The sequence below is a fragment of the Melanaphis sacchari genome, unplaced genomic scaffold (assembly GCF_002803265.2).
Source record: "Melanaphis sacchari strain LSU unplaced genomic scaffold, SCAv2.0 Contig8_pilon_pilon, whole genome shotgun sequence".
In the NCBI taxonomy this organism is placed as follows: Eukaryota; Metazoa; Arthropoda; class Insecta; order Hemiptera; family Aphididae; genus Melanaphis; species Melanaphis sacchari.
Window position 1 is genome coordinate 6,203,181 of NW_020271635.1, and position 20,794 is coordinate 6,223,974.

The 20,794-nt window shown below is 25.8% G+C and overlaps 5 protein-coding genes across 7 annotated transcripts; 3 read left to right on the plus strand and 2 right to left on the minus strand.

Moving 5' to 3' along the window:
* Positions 1 to 669: 669 nt before the first annotated feature.
* LOC112602704 (arginine/serine-rich protein PNISR-like) lies at positions 670 to 4,821 on the plus strand. Its single transcript, XM_025350919.1, has 12 exons — positions 670 to 1,052; positions 1,342 to 1,440; positions 1,504 to 1,707; positions 1,784 to 1,998; positions 2,056 to 2,170; positions 2,274 to 2,428; positions 2,504 to 2,668; positions 2,796 to 2,898; positions 3,050 to 3,094; positions 3,356 to 3,462; positions 3,583 to 3,760; positions 4,095 to 4,821. Exons 2-12 carry the CDS (start codon positions 1,353 to 1,355, stop codon positions 4,652 to 4,654), a joined length of 1,935 nt encoding a protein of 644 aa, XP_025206704.1. The 5' UTR covers positions 670 to 1,052; positions 1,342 to 1,352; the 3' UTR covers positions 4,655 to 4,821.
* Positions 4,822 to 6,239: 1,418 nt separating this feature from the next.
* LOC112602656 (dehydrodolichyl diphosphate synthase complex subunit nus1) lies at positions 6,240 to 8,493 on the minus strand. The gene is made up of 5 exons (XM_025350849.1): positions 8,384 to 8,493; positions 7,769 to 8,146; positions 6,853 to 6,975; positions 6,466 to 6,703; positions 6,240 to 6,379 (listed from the first exon to the last, which is right to left on the minus strand). Exons 2-5 carry the CDS (start codon positions 8,070 to 8,072, stop codon positions 6,289 to 6,291), a joined length of 756 nt encoding a protein of 251 aa, XP_025206634.1. The 5' UTR covers positions 8,073 to 8,146; positions 8,384 to 8,493; the 3' UTR covers positions 6,240 to 6,288.
* A 2,812-nt stretch (positions 8,494 to 11,305) lies between these two features.
* LOC112602604 (E3 ubiquitin-protein ligase parkin) lies at positions 11,306 to 13,636 on the plus strand. 2 transcript variants are annotated; one of them, XM_025350771.1, is made up of 8 exons: positions 11,306 to 11,599; positions 11,695 to 12,051; positions 12,121 to 12,260; positions 12,313 to 12,511; positions 12,772 to 12,909; positions 12,975 to 13,094; positions 13,321 to 13,405; positions 13,461 to 13,636. In XM_025350771.1, exons 1-8 carry the CDS (start codon positions 11,399 to 11,401, stop codon positions 13,562 to 13,564), a joined length of 1,344 nt encoding a protein of 447 aa, XP_025206556.1. In that variant the 5' UTR covers positions 11,306 to 11,398; the 3' UTR covers positions 13,565 to 13,636. The 2 variants fall into 2 exon arrangements, with proteins under 2 accessions (XP_025206556.1, XP_025206555.1); XM_025350770.1 differs by having other exon boundaries at positions 11,695 to 12,260.
* Positions 13,637 to 14,478: 842 nt separating this feature from the next.
* LOC112602535 (transcription elongation factor 1 homolog) lies at positions 14,479 to 15,415 on the minus strand. The gene is made up of 2 exons (XM_025350654.1): positions 14,852 to 15,415; positions 14,479 to 14,640 (listed from the first exon to the last, which is right to left on the minus strand). The coding sequence occupies exons 1-2, from the start codon at positions 14,965 to 14,967 to the stop codon at positions 14,508 to 14,510; spliced, it is 249 nt and encodes an 82-aa protein (XP_025206439.1). The 5' UTR covers positions 14,968 to 15,415; the 3' UTR covers positions 14,479 to 14,507.
* Positions 15,416 to 15,607: 192 nt separating this feature from the next.
* On the plus strand, positions 15,608 to 20,270 carry LOC112602534 (peptidyl-prolyl cis-trans isomerase G). Of its 2 annotated transcripts, XM_025350652.1 has the most exons (13): positions 15,608 to 16,419; positions 16,490 to 16,664; positions 16,786 to 16,893; positions 17,078 to 17,353; positions 17,416 to 17,558; positions 17,819 to 17,958; positions 18,043 to 18,273; positions 18,335 to 18,439; positions 18,513 to 18,629; positions 19,585 to 19,732; positions 19,791 to 19,874; positions 19,944 to 20,059; positions 20,116 to 20,270. In XM_025350652.1, exons 1-13 carry the CDS (start codon positions 15,975 to 15,977, stop codon positions 20,221 to 20,223), a joined length of 2,196 nt encoding a protein of 731 aa, XP_025206437.1. In that variant the 5' UTR covers positions 15,608 to 15,974; the 3' UTR covers positions 20,224 to 20,270. The 2 variants fall into 2 exon arrangements, with proteins under 2 accessions (XP_025206437.1, XP_025206438.1); XM_025350653.1 differs by lacking the exons at positions 19,791 to 19,874; positions 19,944 to 20,059; positions 20,116 to 20,270 and adding an exon at positions 19,156 to 19,261 and having other exon boundaries at positions 19,585 to 19,677.
* Positions 20,271 to 20,794: the final 524 nt, after the last annotated feature.

A 20,794-nucleotide genomic window follows, 5' to 3' on the forward strand; every position in this document is an offset into this window, starting at 1 on the left:
ATTTTGCAAAGGTAACAAGTTGACACTTGATTTACTATTCACTATTCAGCACCGACATTTGTTAAAGAAGTAAAGGTGTAACGCCGAAAACTGGTTAGCGATTGCTGAAGATCTGTTGAAATAGTTCTTTCAGTTCTTTGGTAGATACTGGATAATACGATACACGATTTGAGAATAAATATTTATTTAATGATTAGAGGGTGAAATCAGTATTTAAAAATAACGTTATCCAGATCATAGATATAGTCGACATAGATAATTTCTGATGATCCAGACTCCAGAGCACGCCGGTCTTAGCCCTCAGGCGTTAGGCCATAGAGTAATTAGACAATTACTAATTAGTAATTATGTAATTAGTAATTACTTAACGGACGACGGTCTCAACTCTCAAGATTAGGAGAGTAATAGAATAGATACTAGTGATACTACACAATTTAATTTATTCCGTGATAATATGCTAACATTCTATGATAATAAGGTGACCGTTATCATTATACCGTGGTAGCCGGTAGGGCGAATGTCATAGGAGTATAGGACTATAGAAGTATAGAAACATCAGAAGCAAATGTCACCAAATTTCGACGTTTTTTTTATCGAACTCGAAACTTCTCTAATTAGTAATAACTAATAAATAATAATGCACGTTCTGAAGTATATAATTTATTGTCGAAGTTTCATAATAAAATTGATATTGTATTATTGACCAATTTATCTATGATATTATGATCTATTTTATCGTAGTATCGTACTATTTATACTATCATTGTTCCGTACAACTAAATCTATTCCTTAGTACAACCATAGATATATAAATATTAAATATTTTTTTGTTATGTATCCATGAAGTATGAGTTTAATTTCACATTATTTATATAACTTACTAATTATAACAAGCTGCTTACAACTACCTAGCAATTACCAGTTATAATTAGTAATTGTTAAACACAGACGGCCTACCTTGTGGGTATCTTCCGAATTAATTGAAACTTGAACAAAGTTCGACCGACCTAATTCTAAGACGACATTTGGAACTCTACTGTACCACATAACTCGTAAGGCATCATTGTTTATGAAATGTATTGCTTACACTGACGTTTTTTAATGTTCTGAAATAATACATTTTTAACTTGGGTAGGTAAAGTGAAAATTGAAATTGTTTTCAACTGGACTTCATTATTGTATGAGATAATAAAAATCCTATTAATTCTTGTTCATATTTAAAGTACTTATATCACTTGACATTAAAACATCTACAGGCGCACCAATTTGATATTTTACAAACTATAAATTCATTAATTTTGAAACTATACCTAAAAAAATTATCTTGAGCACTTTTAATAGTTGTGGAGGTGATGTGGTCGGATCCATCATCAACAAGCATGGCTTATGGAAACCAATGGATGGATCCAGCATTTTATAAAAACATGAACAACGATCAAGGTATGTATCAAACTGTAATCAATGTCATAAACATAACATTTAAAATAAATTTATATATTTTAGTGGACTGGGCAAGTTTGGCTCAACAATGGATCAAAATGAAAGAAACTTCGCCTGCTATATCCCCTGGACAACAAGTAAAGATTCCGACTTCTGAACACAATTTGGTCAAACTTGGTCAGTATGTAGAACCTCGGAATCCATCAAACGTAGCTCCAGTAACAAATAAAATGCTCGGTGATCATAATATTGTCAGTCCTGTTACAAGTTAGTAGCTTACCATTAACTAATGTAAATATTGTCTTACCTACTATTTGTTTTTATTTAAATATTTATTTTCCAGGAAATAATATTGAAAAACCAAGAGCTTGGAATACATGGACTTGGCAGCAACAACAACAATGGAATTGGAATTGGGCATCTTCAACAGCTTCTTCTATTAAAGCACCTACTATTGAGCCTGTTAATTCTCTTAGACCACCTTTTGTACCTCCTACATTATGTGAACCACCTCCATATTTCCCAATGGTGGGACCAAACAAACCATTTTCACATAATGTAAGTTTTTAATATTTTAATAATTGTAATTATTTTTACTTATTTATATTATTTTAGAATTATTGGGCAGGATCCAATACTAGTATTCCACCACCTACTGATTCTGATCAATGGAATAAAGTTAGTATGATTTCCAATGTAGATAATAAAACTCAAGATCCATCATTTATTGGTAAGCTTGATTTTATATTATTTTATTATTAAATTTGCAACAAAATAAAATCATTTTTTGTTACATTAAAATAATATTTTTTGCTTATAATATTTATAATAAGATGCTGCAAAACGAAAGCAATTACCTGCTTGGATTCGTGAAGGACTAGAAAAAATGGAAAGGGAGAAACGACGTAAAATTGAACAAGATCAATCTTTTGATGAATCTGATTATTCTAATTCTATAAATGAAAATATTACTCAAGAATCGCCCAATGTATGTAAAAAAAAAATATTGATTTTATTACAAGTTATTAATATTATAAAATGTTTTGATAATTTTTGATTTTAGTTGCCTATTAGCTTTGATCAAGAAACTCAAATGGTCGATGATGAAATTGAACATGTATCTTCTGATTATATTCATAGTACTGAATTCAAAAAAATTGAGGTTTTGAAGAATGACTCTTCTCCTATTATTCCACGTAAGACTAAAGCTCAAATCTGGGAAGATACGGTAATACAGTTTTTAACATTTACCTGTATTTACAATAAACAATAATAGTTTTAAGTTACCATTGTTTCTTATGTTTGTATATTAAAATACTTACATTAGTAATTGTATTAGAATTAAATTATTTCAGATGTTAGGTCTACGAAAAATTCTAACAAAATTGTTAATGGATGTTACTAATGATATGATATTAAGTGTAGCTAAAGAAGTGCTAAAAACTACTCTACAAACAGGTAATATTTATTAAAAATTATAACTCTATAGTCTGTGTATAAAACAATTTGATAACGTAAGTACATGAGTAAATGTATGAATAAATATATATTTTATATTTATATATATTTTTAAATGTTATTATCAAAATCATAATACGCCTTGTAACAGATATTCAAGGAAATCAAAATCAAACATCATTAGCTAGTAAACTGGGTAAGTTATTGATATAACTAATTATATGTATAAAATAATGTACATTAATGTGCTAATTCTATTATTTGAGTCAGAATTAAAATATATTTACTTTGAAATTATAAATAATCATCTATAACTAAAATCAATGAACATGTATTGTTAACTTGTACTACCTATTTATATTTTTTTGAATTTTAACCAATATTTTTATGATACACATCATTTACAAATACATGATGTTTACAATTAACTTACCATAAATAAAAACTTTTACTAAAGGGCTTGGAGTTTATGGTTCAGAATCTGAATCTTCAGATGAAAGTGATGAAGAACAACACATATCTGATTATAAACAATTAAAAAAAGATTCTGATGCAGCTATTCAAGTAAATAATATATTTAATTTATACATAAACTTATATTTATTTTAAATTGTTTCATTTCTGATTACCATACATAAATCAAACATTTTTTTGTAATTGATAACATATAATATAATATAATAGGAAAGAATATTAAAACGCCAACGTGAGTTCAGTAATATTGAAGCAAGAATACTTACGGAATTGGATGAATTAGAAGCCAAGGAAAAACTTGTAAGATCTAAATTTGATAATAGTATCGAGTTGAGTGAAGAAATTAATGATAATGGTAGTCAGGTAGTCGAAAACATTCAGACAAAAGGTAAAATTATGTTTCATTTGTTTAATAAAAAAAGTTGTATATAATGAACAAGTTTGTAGTTTAGTATTCAGTATTCAATATCGCAGAGTTAAAAATGACTAGAATAAATAAGATTTAGAAATAATTTACTAATATTTGGTAATTTGGTTTTTTTTTTTTTTTTTTTTATTGTTAATTTAAATACAACCATTATATAACATATATTACATCAATATCACAAAATTTAAAAAATATTAATATGTTTAAAAATGTATATTCTTAATTAATCTATAATATTTAGTGTATAGTATTGAATTCATTGATCTTAAAATAATGATTTACTATAATCTTTCAGTATGTAATGAAAATGAAGAATCTAGCAAAAAAATAGACGAAGAACATGATAAAATAAAAAAAGAATTTCTTGATAATTTTAATATTAAAAATGAAAAAAAGAAAAAGAAATTTAAATCTAAAAGATCATCGAGTTCTAGTTCATCAAGCAGTAGTAGTGATACTATAAAAAGCGATAATACTGATAGTAAATATAGTTATAAAAAAAATGACAAAATTAAATCAAAATCCTTAAACAAAAAAACTCTTAGAACTAGCGTAAAAAGAAAACGAAGATCACGTTCTAGGCATAAAAGTAGATCTCATTCAATATCAAAGCGAAATAGATCACGTTCAAGACAAAATAGTAGATCACGTTCAAGACATAATAGTAGATCACGTTCAAGACATAATAGTAGATCACGTTCAAGATATTATGATAGAAGATCTCCACATTTTAGATCGAGAAGAAGTCGGTCACCACTTCCACGTCATTCATATTCCAAAAAGCATAAAAGCAAACGAAATAGTTCTTCTAGTTCAAATGAATCAAGAAGTAACAAACATCGATATAGAAAATAATGTTATTTTAAAAGGTTAATATTCTAATCATTATATTGTTGAAATTTACTCGTTAAGATTTTACATTACACCTTTATTATATTTTTAAAATAATTCTAGGTTAGTTCTAAATAAATTAAACTGACTAATGGCTAGTAACATAAATAATGTACTTTTTAATTGCCTAATTTAGTGTAGTAATCTATACTAAATAATTATTGGAATCTTAAATTCTAATCTCAATTATTAAATGAAAATTAATTTTGTATATACATATTGCATAATGTATACAATGCTTATAAATATTAAATCTATAATTATTTATTTATAATAATCAGTATTCAGTAGTATAGTAATAATAAATCTTATTATGTATTTACTAAATCATACATTTAACATTTTAATGTAATTGTATTTTTTGTTTTGAATTGAGAATTGTAGTTACAGATATTTTATTATTCTTTCTACTGATCAGATTATCAATTGATAATGCATAATTAGTGTTTTCATTTTTATGTTATAAATTGTACATACTATACTCCTTGATAAATTATCAAAAGACCTGTGTGTTTGGTAATTTAATTATACACAATAACCAAAATAAATAAATTTATCAGTTTCAAAAGCATTTTATTTATTTAATTCTGAATTTCTGATAAACAATTAATAATTATTGATTTCTAAAATGGTAAACCAATTATATTGGAAATATAATTTATCTGCAAAATTTCAACTCAAAATTGTATGTTCTGTAATAGCTAGTTTCAAACTTTATTAATCCAAACATAAGTGTTATCTAGAAGAGCTTTCCGTTAATATTATAATAGAAGCAAAGATATCATTTTTTCCTACTATTTATGTTTAAACTAATTAATTACATTACATTTTTTTAGATTTTGAACAGTGATAAATGTATTGATTTAAAAATTTTTGTTTGTGTGTGCACGATAAGTAGTCATCTAAATATTTCAATTTTCAACATTGTTAGACTTGTAGGTGATTTTGAATAGTCAACTGAATCTAATTGGTACTTAATTAAGATAAAAATAAGAAAAGACAAGAATTTTTTTTCTAAATTGATTTTTGATAAAATTTAATTCTTTATTAATTAATTATAATTCAAACTCATGATCTATTTATGGTCAAGAGAAATTTCCAATTTTTTTTTATAGATTTTAATAAAAAATGATTTACTAGATCAACATTTTTTAATGTTTTAAAACTTTCTAATTTTCCTTTATAATATTCAAAAACCTCTACTCCCCTCACACTCAACATTAAATATAAATTTAATAACTTAATATGATATGTAAAATCCTAGCAAAATTGTATTCTCAAATCTTTTTAACCTGAATTATAAATTCTATAACGACGAATTGGAATAATTGACTATAATATATTTTATATAAGAATTAATATGTTATTAATTAATAAGACTATTTCAGTACAGTTTATGATAAACATTTATGTATTTTGTTTAACTCTAACCATTTCAATGATATCTAAAAATATTTTTTTACATAAATATGATTTGATTTGAATAAATAATTTATTAGGAAACAAATATCCTTTTAATAACAATGTTTAAACAATTGACAAACAATATAAACTATTATTTACACTTAAATGTAGTTATTAAAATCTAACAAAAGCTTTTATTTTCCAAATCTTTGTTCATTTTTGCTGTATTGTTCCAATAATTTGTAAAACTTTAAAAATGTGACATTATAATGTGTTTTCAATGTTCTAGAATTCAACAACAGTATAATTAATATGTGAATATGCAACAACATGCAAGTTAGTTAAATCTAGTACTTAAACATTAAACTCACAAAAATTCAGTGACACGAGTATGCCAAGGTAATAAACCAAATGTTGTACATGACTTGCCACAGATTACAACCAAATCTGGTTCAACCATGGGGAATGTTTTATTGATTGCTAACTCGACTAAAGTGTCTGAGAATTCTTCTTCTGTGCTGCACACAGTTCGCAAAGCATTTACTAATTGTAATTTAGAATGTTTAGATGTCAGTATGTTGACTTCAATTCTTGGTTCCCATTTATATCCTTGAAGTATAAAAAAGCTCATTAAAAATATATACAATTTTACTATTTTGTTTGAATAATAAATTCCATTTTTTAATAACAGTTAATCTTCTAATGAGACATGCAATATACATTAATAAGTCACTATTAAATAACTAAGAAATATTTACCGTTAATACATTTTTTTGATTCAAATTTTATATTATCATTAAATTCTAATCCCCAATTGATTTTTGTCAATAAACTACTATACTGATCTCTGAAAGCAAAAAACAATTCTTCTGAAGATATACCTAAAAAACAAACAAACCAAAAATTTTAATATGAAATAATATAACATAATAAATAGTAAATGTAGGTTACACAAGTTTATCTATATATACAATACTAAAGACAGATCTAAGGCTAACATGAATTGAAGAGTGGACACAAGATTTTCATTCATTAATAGATAAATTCTATATTATAAATGAAAATTTTTTTTTTGTTGATAATGTTAGTAGTGCCAATATTGTAAATTTAAATTATTTAGTATTGAAAAATAATTATTAATTGTAGTACCTACTTTATAGAAACTTGTTTGTTATTATATTTACATTATTATCTAATATTTATAAACTATTATTTTTTTATTTATACCTAAATTCAAATTTAAAATAACCATCAAGATAAATATATTTTATTAATGAAAATTTTATTATTTAAAATAAATTTAAATTAATATATTTCATTGTATCAATAAATTGTATAGTATAAACATTTTTTACATTTCAAAAACATAGATTGTTCAAAATTATTAGTTAGGTTGGCATATTATGTAAATTAAAAAATAATTTGGTAGTAATACTTATATTTTTATAATTCTAAACAAGTAAAATATTTGAAGGAGTTTAATACAGTAAAATAGAATCTAAAATGTATTCAAATATTTTTAGAAAGAAAATATTCAAAATATTATTATGTATTTAATTCATGAAAAAGTAAATAGATACCAATACTTAAATAATTTATAATACTGGCAATTTCATTAATATGATATAATGTATAAAAAAAAAAAACTCAAAATGTACAATTTTAATACTTTACCGTTTTCATTATGGTAAAAACTAATGACTGGTACTTCTAAGAACAACGCCCAGGCCAGTAACTTGGCTAAATATTCATAGAATACTTCCTCCTGGCACACAGACACTACGAGATGTTTGGGCAACTTTTTCAACCGATACTTCTTATATCCATTTTTAGAACGATCGTGCCAAGGATCTGGCTGTTTAAATATTGTCTGGTCGATGAGCCACGCGTATAACGCATACAGAAAGTGTAAAAAAAATAGTAATGACGAAAAAACAAATTTTATTAACAGCGTTCTGTAAACTAAAAGGTTGCTCATTTTTTCTTTTTTCAAATAACATTAAAAAAAATAACGGACGTCCGATTAACCAACTTTCATTGCAGCATCAGAACCTACATTAAAATAAAAAATATACAAATAGAAATTATAAATCGTGGATTCTTTGCAACGAAAAAACCGCAATTTTGTTGATATTCACTGTTCACTGTTGATTGTGATAAACGATTATCTATGAACAATTTTCCGAGTTGTCAATGATAAAATCAAGGTTACAGTGTAACCACGTCAACAAGGTGAGTTATTATAACTTGTAATTGTTTTTGAAAATATTGAAATTAGTAATTACTTACTTAAGTTATTCGCTCGTTATTCAGTATTCAACGTTAAACACTTCAGACCTCTTTTATACATAAATGATAAATACATAATATATTATATAAGTATTGATATATTTTAAGTTTAGTGCCTATTAACTATTTATTATCACCTAACACAGTAACTCCTACGTGTATATTTGTAAATGCGGTGTCTATAATGCATAGGTTTAATGTAATGTAACATCACTAACGTACGAGTTTGGGATTATGGACCTTATTAATCATTATAATAGCATAATTTAAAGGTTAGAGTTATTTACTACTCATTTATCATTTTAAATTTAGAATTAATTGGTTTAGTCGAAATTTGTTTGGAAAATATTGTATTTCCAAATATAAAATAAAAAAATTCAAATATGTTTTAGATACCTTATAAGTTATATAAAAAAATTATTTTTTAAAAGGTAAACATTTTTTTTTTTTTAAATAACGAATGTTTACTGATAAAATATGAGCTTTATAATTATAATGTATATGAGATATATTCACAACTGAATAAATAGACGAGGTAAACACTAAAACACTTATCAAACTTCCATCTCCCAACGGCCATCATTAGTCCCGAAAAATATTTCAACCTAAATTAAATCAAACCAGCTATTCGAAAATTCAACTTCAAAAATCCTCTAGATTCGACTTAATTACAATATAAGTTATCAAAAGTAAAAAAAAAAAAAATGATTTAATATAAGTGTCGCTAATGGGTGACTGCTTAATCAACCCCTTTATATCAACTCCGGACCCTTTAGTATACATATAGGCTTATTGTGCACCTGATGTATGGACTTTTATTATTATTTATTTCTAATAAAAATATTTAAAAAAAAAAAAAAGTTGAAAAATAATGATATACCTTGCTAATGATATATGCTTGTTATTCAAGACTCGAATATTCAATACACTATTTTCAGACATAACACAGAATTTGAGTAACGATGTCCCTAAAATATTCTGGATCTTTAAGAAGCATTATCGTTTCTAAATGATATATGGTACTATAAACTATAGGTTAAATTTATAATGATTATAAATCCTTATTAATAAGATTTAATTATATATTTATATATTATATGTTGTGCTATAGCCCAGCGTTTCTCAACCAGGTCGCACAGGTCAAAAATAATAAAACGCTGATTTTTTACAAAACGGGCATTACTCCACTAATGGAAATTCCTAACGACCCGATACATAATGTTCAAACTTGATAAGCTTAAGTTCTAGATATAGTATTTATAAATTGGTATTTAAAATGTTAATTTCGTTTGGTTAATGATAGGATATTTTTACTGTTTAAATTTTTACCTAATCTAGATGGAGGGGGGGTCGCGAAGTGATTGACTATATTTTATACCTATTTTGGGGGTCACGACACTAAAAAAGTTGAGAAACGATGCTATAGCCTATAGGTGGGCGAGTGCCGAATACCGTCTATCGATTCATTAAAAGTGATTTATTGACGTTTAAAATAAGTTAGTGATCTAATTTATTTCAGATAAAATTTATTATTTTGTTGTAATTTATACTTGATTTTTGCTAAATATTTTTGTCATTAATTTCTATATAGACAAAATGTTAATCTTGAAAATATTAGAGCCTTTTTAAACTATATTCACTATATAGACATTTGACTTCATATTTATTTGTTTTTATTTTATTCTATTCCATTTAGACGAGTGGTTTGTTCAATTACAACATAAACTAATTAATAGTACCTATACAATTATTACATGAGATTATAGTTTTTAAACAATTAATAAAGTATACAATTTAAATAAGTATAAAACTATAATTAGTCATAAATAGTGAAATATCAACATTATACTTACCTACTTACTAATATCATGCATCTATTTATAGGAACATACAGACTAATCTATAATTCTTGAGCTGAAATGGCACGTAAAAAGCATTTGATAGTCTAATGCTATGACTAGGCATAGAGAAATTAAAATTGGCCAGTAGATTAGGACAGTAAATGTTTCCATTGAGCTTCGGAGATTTAGATTAATTCATAGTCAACATAATATAGGCGTACGCAAAAAACCTTTTTGTAGTGTAACTATTTTAATTTATATTATATAATAACAACACAATTTCTTTTAAAAATATGATTTACATATACTACTATATTAGGATTTAGAACAAAAAGTCGAAGTGGTATTCCTACTTAACGTACACGCCAAACGCACTAGACTGCAAATTTAGAATTGATTTAAGTTTTTTAGATTGATAATTAAATTTTAATTTTCAGTTTATTAGGAACCTTGTTTTAAATTTTCAAACAATTTTACTCATTTATCAATTTTTTATCGTCATTTGTTTAAAAAAAATTTTTTAAATTTAAATTGTTTAAAAATTATTCAAAAAGTCAAAATATTTTGAAAATGTTTCCATGTATCTATTTATTATTCATTAAACATGATTAAATAAATACATATACTTAAAAAAAATTTCAAGTTTTTACTGTTATATCCGTTTAAAAATTATAACAAAATAAAAAAACCAATTTTATCAAAAATCACTTTAATATTAAAGTTTCCATTTTTTTTTATTATTCCCGATTTTTTAGAAAATTACAGTCATTTTTTTATTTTGACGACTTAAAAGTATCAACTAGTTTAATTTGCTATCCAAAACCGTGCCCTTAATGTTGAAAATGAATGCATTAAAACAAAATTATTATTATTAAGTAAAATAAAATAAAAATAAAAACAGAAAAGCATAGGATAATAGATGGAGATTTCAATTTTGACCCGACGTTGTCGCACATGTCTGTTATCACATGACCCTGCGGTTTGACCGTTTAAAAAGTTAATTTTGATAATAATTCATTCGCAATTTGTATTATTTGTAACAAATAACGATAATAGTCATTTACTATTTTGATATTAATTATTTAGTATTTACATAAATGCGATTATTAAAATTTAAAAGATAATAAATATCAACAACGTTTAAATGTTTGTTAATCATTCATAAACCGAGTGTATGATGTATGTATTAGATTGGTTATTGAATTTCATTCGCCGTGTTCTAGACACGATATTCGCCAGGCGCCTCACAAATTCGCTATTGATATTCGTAAAGACCAACACCGGTACTGTTGTACCTGTAGGACTGGATTCGAAATGGGAAGTCCGAGACGTCAAAGAATTTGTTGCCCCCAAACTGGGAATGGCTCCTGAAGAGGTTTGCTTGTTCACTTCTTAGTCATTGATATTTTATGCATTACACATATCCTATTTTTTTTCTTCTACTCATGGATTATGCTGTTATTCTCATAGTTGATAATCATATTTGCCGGTAAAGAATTACAAGACTCAGAGTTATTGGAAGAATATAATCTTGCAGAACAGACTGTGTTACATGCCGTCAAGTCTAGACACAGATCATTTAAACGCAAGCCACGTGTATCTACATGTATCGAAGAAGACGAAGAATTTAATGACTCAAAACGTGCAGCTGTAAACTTTTATGTTTATTGCACTTCACCTTGTGCTAATATAACTATTGGCAAAATCCGTGTGAGATGTTTCAAATGTAAGAGTGGTGCATTTACTGTGGATGGTGATCCGAAAAACTGGAATGATGTGCTCAAACCTAAAAGAATTACTGGACATTGTGAGATAAATCAGTGTACAGTATGTATTTATAAATTTTATTTGATTTTATTGCTTTATTATTATTTTTTAATTGTTAATTTTTCTAAGGATGGAGAAGTAGGATGGTCAGAGTTTTATTTCAAATGTTCTGAACATGTTACCAAAGGTGAAAATGATGAAGCAGTTGCACTACATTTAATTAGAAATAATTTACATGATATCCAATGTCTAGCTTGTACTGATGTTAGGTAATATTATTTTAATGTTTCTATAACAATGTCCTAATATATATTTTTATAGATCAAGAGTATTTGTGTATCCATGTGATGATGGACATGTAACATGCTTAGAATGTTTTTGTGAGTATGCAATTAGCCGAATTAGAGAAAGAAGATTTGTATTTGATTATAATCTTGGTTACACATTACCATGCCCAGCTGGTTGCCCAAACAGTTTAATTAACCAACCCTATCATTTTAAAGTGTTAAGCAAAGATCATGTAAGTATCATTAAGCGTATAAAATTTTAATGTGGATTGATATATCACTACCATAATCAAACAAGAAATATAAGAGCTAATTTTTTTTTGGATAATGTCCAAACATTCATGTATCTATAACTTATTTTATTTTTATATACTTTTATAATTAATTACAATTAACAAATCATTAACTCCTATTATATTTCTGGTTTAGCCATTAACATCCATACAATATAAATATTCAGTTACATTATACAAAGTTTTTACACATTTATTAGTTTGAAATGTATGAAAGGTTTGCAACTGAAGAATATGTGCTTAATAATGGTGGTGTGTTATGTCCTCAACCTAATTGCGGTGCAGGTATACTTGTTGATGATGATTGTGACAAAGTATCGTGCATTAAAGGATGTGGGGTAATACTGTTTACTGGAATTTTCAATAGAAAAGATTCTAAAGTGAATTATTTTCTAATTTTTAGTATGTATTTTGTAAGAAATGTCTCCAAGGTTATCATATTGGTGAATGTCTACCAAAAGAAGAGCAATTAGTGATTGACATTACTGGTGGTTATTCAGTCGACCCTAAATTAGTTTCACAGGTATAAAATATTGATTAATAATATCTTATATTTACCTGAACTGGAATAAAAAGATGACTAAGTAGGTGTATTCATGCCTGTTTTTGATTGCATTCTTGATTAATAGAAACATTCAATAGTCACACTTGAAAAAGTTGTTTTAACCATGCATATCTGTGCTCAACTAATCATCTTATTCCAGCTCAGGTATACATATTAAAAATTAATTTTGTCATAAATATTTTAGTCTAAATGGGATGATGCAAGTAAAATTAAGATCAAAGTTTCTACAAAACCATGTCCAAAATGCCGTACAGCCACTGAAAGAGATGGTAATTATTATTTGCGTACTTTATATGGTTTATTGTTTCCTTCATTATTTTTAAGGAGGTTGTATGCATATGATATGTACACGATGTTCATTTCCGTGGTGTTGGTTGTGTCAAACAGAATGGACAAGAGAGTGTATGGGCAGCCACTGGTTCAGTTAATATATTGTATTTAATTTTTATGTAAATGTCTTCTCATATTTAATTTATTAACATACTTTGTGTTGTAAAATATTATTTTAATAATTAGTCTTTCTTAACTTTATTTTTTCTTAATATGCAAATACTTTTGTCAAAAAACCAATTTTAACACTATTCAAAATTATATGACAATTTGTCTGTTAAAAAGAATAATAAAATATAAATAATAATCTTGGTTGTACTTGAAAAACTTAGAATATAACATTTACTAAGTATGATATTAGAAAAAGCAAAATACAACAATAAAAGAAAAAAATTTACAGATATAGATTAATATATATATATTTATTTTTTTTTTAAATTATGAATAATTGAAAATACATATTACCATAACTCTTATAATGAAAATTAAAGGTAAGGATTTAAAATTATAATATTTTATACTTCAATGAATTGTGTAGGGTGATTACAATAATAATTATAATATATAGTTTTAAGAAACAAGATCAAATATATTAAAATACAAAATTGTTTTGGTTTAGTTTCCATTTTTTTTTTTTTTTGTTCTGAAAAAAAAAAAGAGTATTTTAATATGGTTATGATTGATGCCATTTTTTAACAAGTACAATATAGACAAGGCAATTAGTACACTTTGATAAGTATTTTTTATAATATTCTTGAACATTAAATATATTTTTACCAACAATCCAATAGCAATAAATTGGATAATAGATGAAACAAAACTATTTTTTCACGTGTATTTAATACAAGCCAAAAGATAATTTATTTTAAGCTAAATGAGATAATTAGGACTATAATAATACAGAACAAAATATAAGATGATGCGTGTGTCTTGACTCTTGATATATTAATGTACATTATAATATTAAAATAAATTATAAAAACAATGGTTTACAGCATTACAATATAATTACCTTATTCTTGTTTCAGTAATCACCCTGCATCAATTAGCTGCTTCACAAGCATCAACCCAATCATTGTATATGTCAACTGGTTCAGACAAAAAGCTTGTAGTTGTTTGAAATGATTCTAGGCAAACACGACAATACACTTTCCCCACGTTTCGACTCTTATCCCTGTATATACAGTGTGTTGTTAATCAAAAAATTGTGTACAAATTTGTATGTTTCGTGTACAGATTTCAAAATAACATCAAATTACGATATGCATGGCAATAACATGATTCATAGTAATAGTTAGGTTTTTTTATTCCGGCATAACACCTTAAAACCAATTGACAGCAATACCATGACAAATTAGATCTAATTTATCATAAGTAATACTTACATTTTAACTTCGCAAGATTTTTCGTGATTACAAAACGGACAGTTAAACTGTGTGTCTAGAGGCTCTATGGCTTTCCTTTTCGCGGGCGGCTTTCTTTTACTTTTCCTACGACCCATTGCACTAGGTGATTAGATAAGTCGTCAACACAAGTCACAAAAACTATTTCACTATGTCACTATAATAACTTAAAATTTCGTTGTATCACTATCACATACACAATGTATTTTTAAAGAAAATAATTTATTGTGCACTAATCAATAATTTTATAATTGTTACTTCCCAGTTTTTATTTTTTTAACGCATTGACATTGTTAATATTTATTGATATTTAATGACAAATCGGGATGAAATACAAACAGTAAAAACGTCTTTCAAATTAAGTTAAAAAAGAACTCTAAACAACGAGATAGATTAACTTATGAATATAGTCACTGTTACATTTAGTGTCGTAGACGTCATGACGAAATAGATCTATTTTGTCATGGTAGACGTTGTGCAGTCCAGAAGACGGAAATCCAAACAATTCGTTTTATTCGTTTCACTAGTTTATAATTTATGTTGTGTTCTATTCTATGGAAATAAGTATAGAATAATTAATAATAATTATAACAAACAAATACCGGCAGTTGATAAGCGCTACAGTGTGCACAACATATTAGAGTTACATAAATGGTCCAAAAGGTGATACTCAGAACTATAGTATAAAGGAAAAGAACTACCCCACGCGTGTGGCGTGTGTAAATCTTTGATCATCTAAGATCTAAGGTGTAGATAGTATTATTTACAGCCGTGTTAGATACTATTATTATCAGATAACGAAGCCACCCAGCAATGACCCATTTACCATTATAGATTAATTATTGAAGGACTATATATATTTGAAGTTATTTGTTGTTATTACTTATTAATTTATACGATATCTATGATATTATTCTTTAATATTGACAATTTATATTAATACCAAAACATTTAATAATCTAATAACTAACTACCTATTTACTAATTCGAGTCGTTTTAACTTTTATGGTTACGTTTTTACTTACAGTTCGTTTTCACTTATCTCATGTTAATTACCTATTCATAGTTAGAAAAAAAATTTAAATTAATATATTATACATTTTACATGGAGAAGACATCAGATACAATAATTAAAGAGTTATTTAACTCTTTGGAGCAGAAAATTCCTTGTGTTCCTGATACAGAAGTGACGTCCACTTATTCGATGCCAGAATCCATTAACAAACACAAACGACATGATAAGTCAAAAAAAAAACATAAAAAACACAAAAAAAAATCGAAGAAATCCAAAAAAAAAAAACGACATTCAAGATCTAATTCACCTGGAGATTACATAGAACTAAAACTCAAAAAAGATAAACTAGAAGAAGCCAAATCTGGTATGTCAGTATCATTAGATGTGATCATGGAAACAATTGTGAGTACGGCTAATGAAAAAAGTGAGGAGATCAAAGACGTTAAACACAATGAAAATGAGATCTGTCATCCAGATATAATTTCAGTAGATAAAAATAAAGTACAAACACCAGAAAATAATTCAAATCAAATAAGTAAATAGTGATATTTATTTAATTAAATGTTTATAATTTTATATACATAATTTATTCTTCAAACTTTCAGAACATAATTCCACAGGATTAAATAATGGAAAAATCATCATTAAAGATTTAAAAGACAGCCGTTTATACCATGAATTAGTTTTTGAAGGCCAGGAAAAAGAACGGTTAAAAACTGTAAAATGTAAAAATAGTGAACATAATAGTAGATCTCATGATTTAGAAAAAAAGAAAAAAAAAAGGTGAATATTATTAATTACATTTAATTACTGCATAAATACATAATAATGGTTAATAAAAATAACTTAAACTAAGAAATATTATTTAAACTTTTATTGAACCTAAAACACATACATTTATAGAAAAGCATAAATCAAAAAAAAAGAAAAGATCAAGAAGTAGAAATAGATCAAGTACTCCAAAACGACTTAAAAAGTATAGTCGATCTCGTTCAAATAGCAAAGATAAGTAAGTATTAAATATTTAAAATTAGAAATTATTCTATTTCTTCATTATACATATTTTGATGAATCTTGATTCTCATTTATTTTTATCTTCTTAAATTCAATTTTATGTAATATAAATATTATAGATACTTTCATAAGTATTAAGTATTGACATATTTAAATAATTGTGTTCAATATTGGTTTAGGTATTTGAGACATGATGACATTAAAAATCATCAGACTAATTCAAGGAACCAAAATGACTCTAACATTAAGTGTAAAAATAATGATAGTGATATTAAATCAAAAGAAAAAAGCAATCATCATAAAAGATCTATAACACCAGATAAATACCCAAAATTAATTAGGCGTTCAAGATCGAGGGATAGTAAAAAGTCAAAGAGATCAGAAGATTATAATAGAACAAGAAAAAAATCAAGGTCTAGAGAAACATCTAGGACTAGACATAGATCTCCTTCTAGGTAAGGATATTAGTTTTTAATTGTTATTTATTTTTTAAATTGTTGCAAGATTTTTTTTTCAGTGAAAAAATTGATAAAAAAAAATTATTTAAAATAGCTCGTAAAAATGCCTTGTCTTTAGTACAACAGGGTGTATTACCAGTGGGAAGTGTAAAAAAAGATACTTTAGCCAATGTACCCACTAAAACTGTAGATGAACTAACAGGTAATGCACATTTGAAGTAATGTAACCTTGTAATTAACACTTAACATAATTTTATCTTGTTATTTCCACATAATATACTATAATTTATGTACAATTGTACAAAAATATTTTATTAAAACTTAAAATTATCATAAATATTAATTTTTTTAGCTTAGTTAACATTATAATATTATTCAAATTATTATTGATTATGAGTAATATTTGCATATGAAATATTATAATAATATTATATATGTCATCATAAAGCTTGTTTTTTTAAGATTTTTGTCGTAAACTTTCAAAAAAGGATAAGGATCATGATGATGATTCTTCTTATTCTTCTGATGATGATGAATTCAAACAACCTTTCCACCACCCATTTTTAGTCAAGGAAAGACCTAATATAGTCATGAATATTAGAGTAAATAAATCTCAACGCAATTAATAAAAAATTTATTAGAATTCCATCATATATAAAAATATATAATTTAATTCATATTTTTAGAATGCAACACAATTACCTATTAAATCCTTTCAAGAAAAAACTATTGGACAAGATATATTGAGACAACAGTTTCCCGTATCCAGTGGCCAAACTCATAGTTTGGCTCTTACTGAATGGATGCCCATAGGTCCAGAAGAATCTGCAAAATTAAATAAAATACTTAAACCTGATGAAGGAAATAAACTTTCTAACAAATCGCATAATATTCAACAGACTCCAAAAGTTGTTCCTGTAAGATTTTTTCAAACTACTAAAATTGTATGATAAAATGTATATAAACTGCCTTATTCAGGTGGAACCTATTATTCAACCTGTTTTAAGTCCAACCAATGCTATAGTGCCTATGGATTATCAGTATGTGTCTCCTATTGTTGAAACTCCAGCATTCACACCTTATGTAAACGAGAATATTAAATTAATTGTCTGAATGGTCATTAAACTAAAATATTAATTTATGTTTGATATTCTAGACACATGGCAATTATTCTTTGTTGTCATTTGAAACTGGACAATTCACTGGTCATACTGGTGCTAAAGTATTAACTCCTGCAGAACTTTCTGCTGGATTTCAAACCTGGGTGAAAAAGGTAAAATGTATAGGATCTTTGTACTCCAATTTTCCTTTTATTTTTTTTTTTTTAAAATATAAAGTGGGTATAATATATTTTTGCACTATATTATATTATTTTCTTCAAATTCGATATTGACAATTTTCATTGGGCTTTCAAACACTTGGAAATATTACATTAACTTTTAAAGTAGTATAAGACTAGAATGATTATTGTAAAAGACAAATACAAAATTTGTGTATAACTTAAAAAATTACATTACATTTTAATAATTTTGTTGATTTTGGTTACTGAGAACCTACTCAATTCAAACAAAATACATTTTAATGTGCATTTAATAATAAATTTAGTTAATTAACTTCTAAGAAAAAGTCTTGATGTTGTTATTCAATCTATGATTGAATCATTTAAATAAAATTATTGTTTACATATTTTATGATATCAAGACATTTTCTTTTAAGCTGTATGTTTATCTAGCAATTGCTGCATTGCTAAATAAACATGCATATTAAGTGCACGAAAGCCAAATGGAAATTTGTTACAGGCAGTATTACTTGTGTTTAACTTATTTAAGCGCTATATCAACAACACCACAATCGAACGACGGTTCGTCTGAGGAACATTCATGGGATATCTGATGCAGCCCCCTGGTAATTTTAATAAATACTTGAATGTATTCATTTAACAGTGTATACATTTACAGTATTTAGTTAAATTTTATTTTAAAGTGGAAACAAACATTTGAAAATACTTAACTTGTATTTTTGTAAGTATTATAAAATTAATAAATGAAAATCATCATAATATGGATTTCAATGATCATCAAGTTCAACACGGATATTTTTTTACCGAAAACAACACAGCTGTACAATAATTATTATTTATACAATAAACTATACAAATATTTTATGGTTGTTAATTTTGAATTATATGCCTATATTTAATGCTCAGTATAATTAATTTATAATTGTAGGACCAGCTAAAAAATTCTGCTCCTGTAAACAGTGGCATTGGGATTCATTTGCTACAAAAAATGGGATGGAAACCAGGTGAAGGTCTTGGAAAGAATCAATCTGGATCTTTAGAACCTCTTTTATTGGATGTCAAAATGGATAAAAGAGGTATAAAAAAATTTTCAATGTTGGTATAAAGTATATTATTTAACTATTTGTGTTAAAGGACTGGTGACTGAAGAAGAACTCCAAGGAAATCGTACAAAGAAATTTTCAAAAAAAGCAGTACCACCTATGTTATCACTGGAAGGTAAATTGTCTAAACATGATAAACAATAAAGTAACAACTTTATTTAATAAAAATTATATATTATTGTAGGAAAACACCCAGTTTCATTATTAAATGAATTTTGTGCAAAACGTAAATGGGACATACCCAAGTTTAATACTCTAGACGAATCTGGTCCTAGTCATAGAAAAACGTTTATTATGACTGTAAGTATTACAAATATATACAAAAATATTTTATTAACTATTTTTATTTCATATAGGTAGTTGTCAATGGAGTGCAGTATTGTTCGTCAAGGTGTCAAACAAAAAAAATGGCTAAAATGGAAGCCGCTAAAGAATGTTTAAAAGAAATTGGATTATTAAATTGAAAATGTGTTCATTAAATGAATGATTTTTAAAAGTTAAGATAACGAAATTCTGGCTAAATTATTAGTATTATACTGTATAAGATCTATTTTTATAAATTATGTATTTGAACATTAAATATTTATTTTTTTGAATGATTGCAACAATGTATCTATTTTTTTTTTATAACAGTTTAATTTTTTTACTATTTTTCTGTAGTATTAACAATTTGTTGAATAAGAAAATAAAGTGGTATATAAGTTGTTATAAAATCTTCTGATGACAAATCATAATTTAGAGGGAGCATCTGCAACAATTTCTATACTACAAGAAAAATTACAAATATTAGTATAATATAAAAATTATAAATGTATTTCTTTTATCTGTATAAAAGAATTCAAATGTATTAAATTTCTATAAACTAATGAGTTTGATAACCAAATGTTAAACATATAAATTTAACATACCATGGTTAAATAATTATATTAGTAGAATTAGTAATTCTAAACATGAAAAATTAAAATTATCAAAGTATTTAATAGTAGTCTATTTTAATACTAGCATAATAGATTTTGTCAATATAATTCTTAAGCT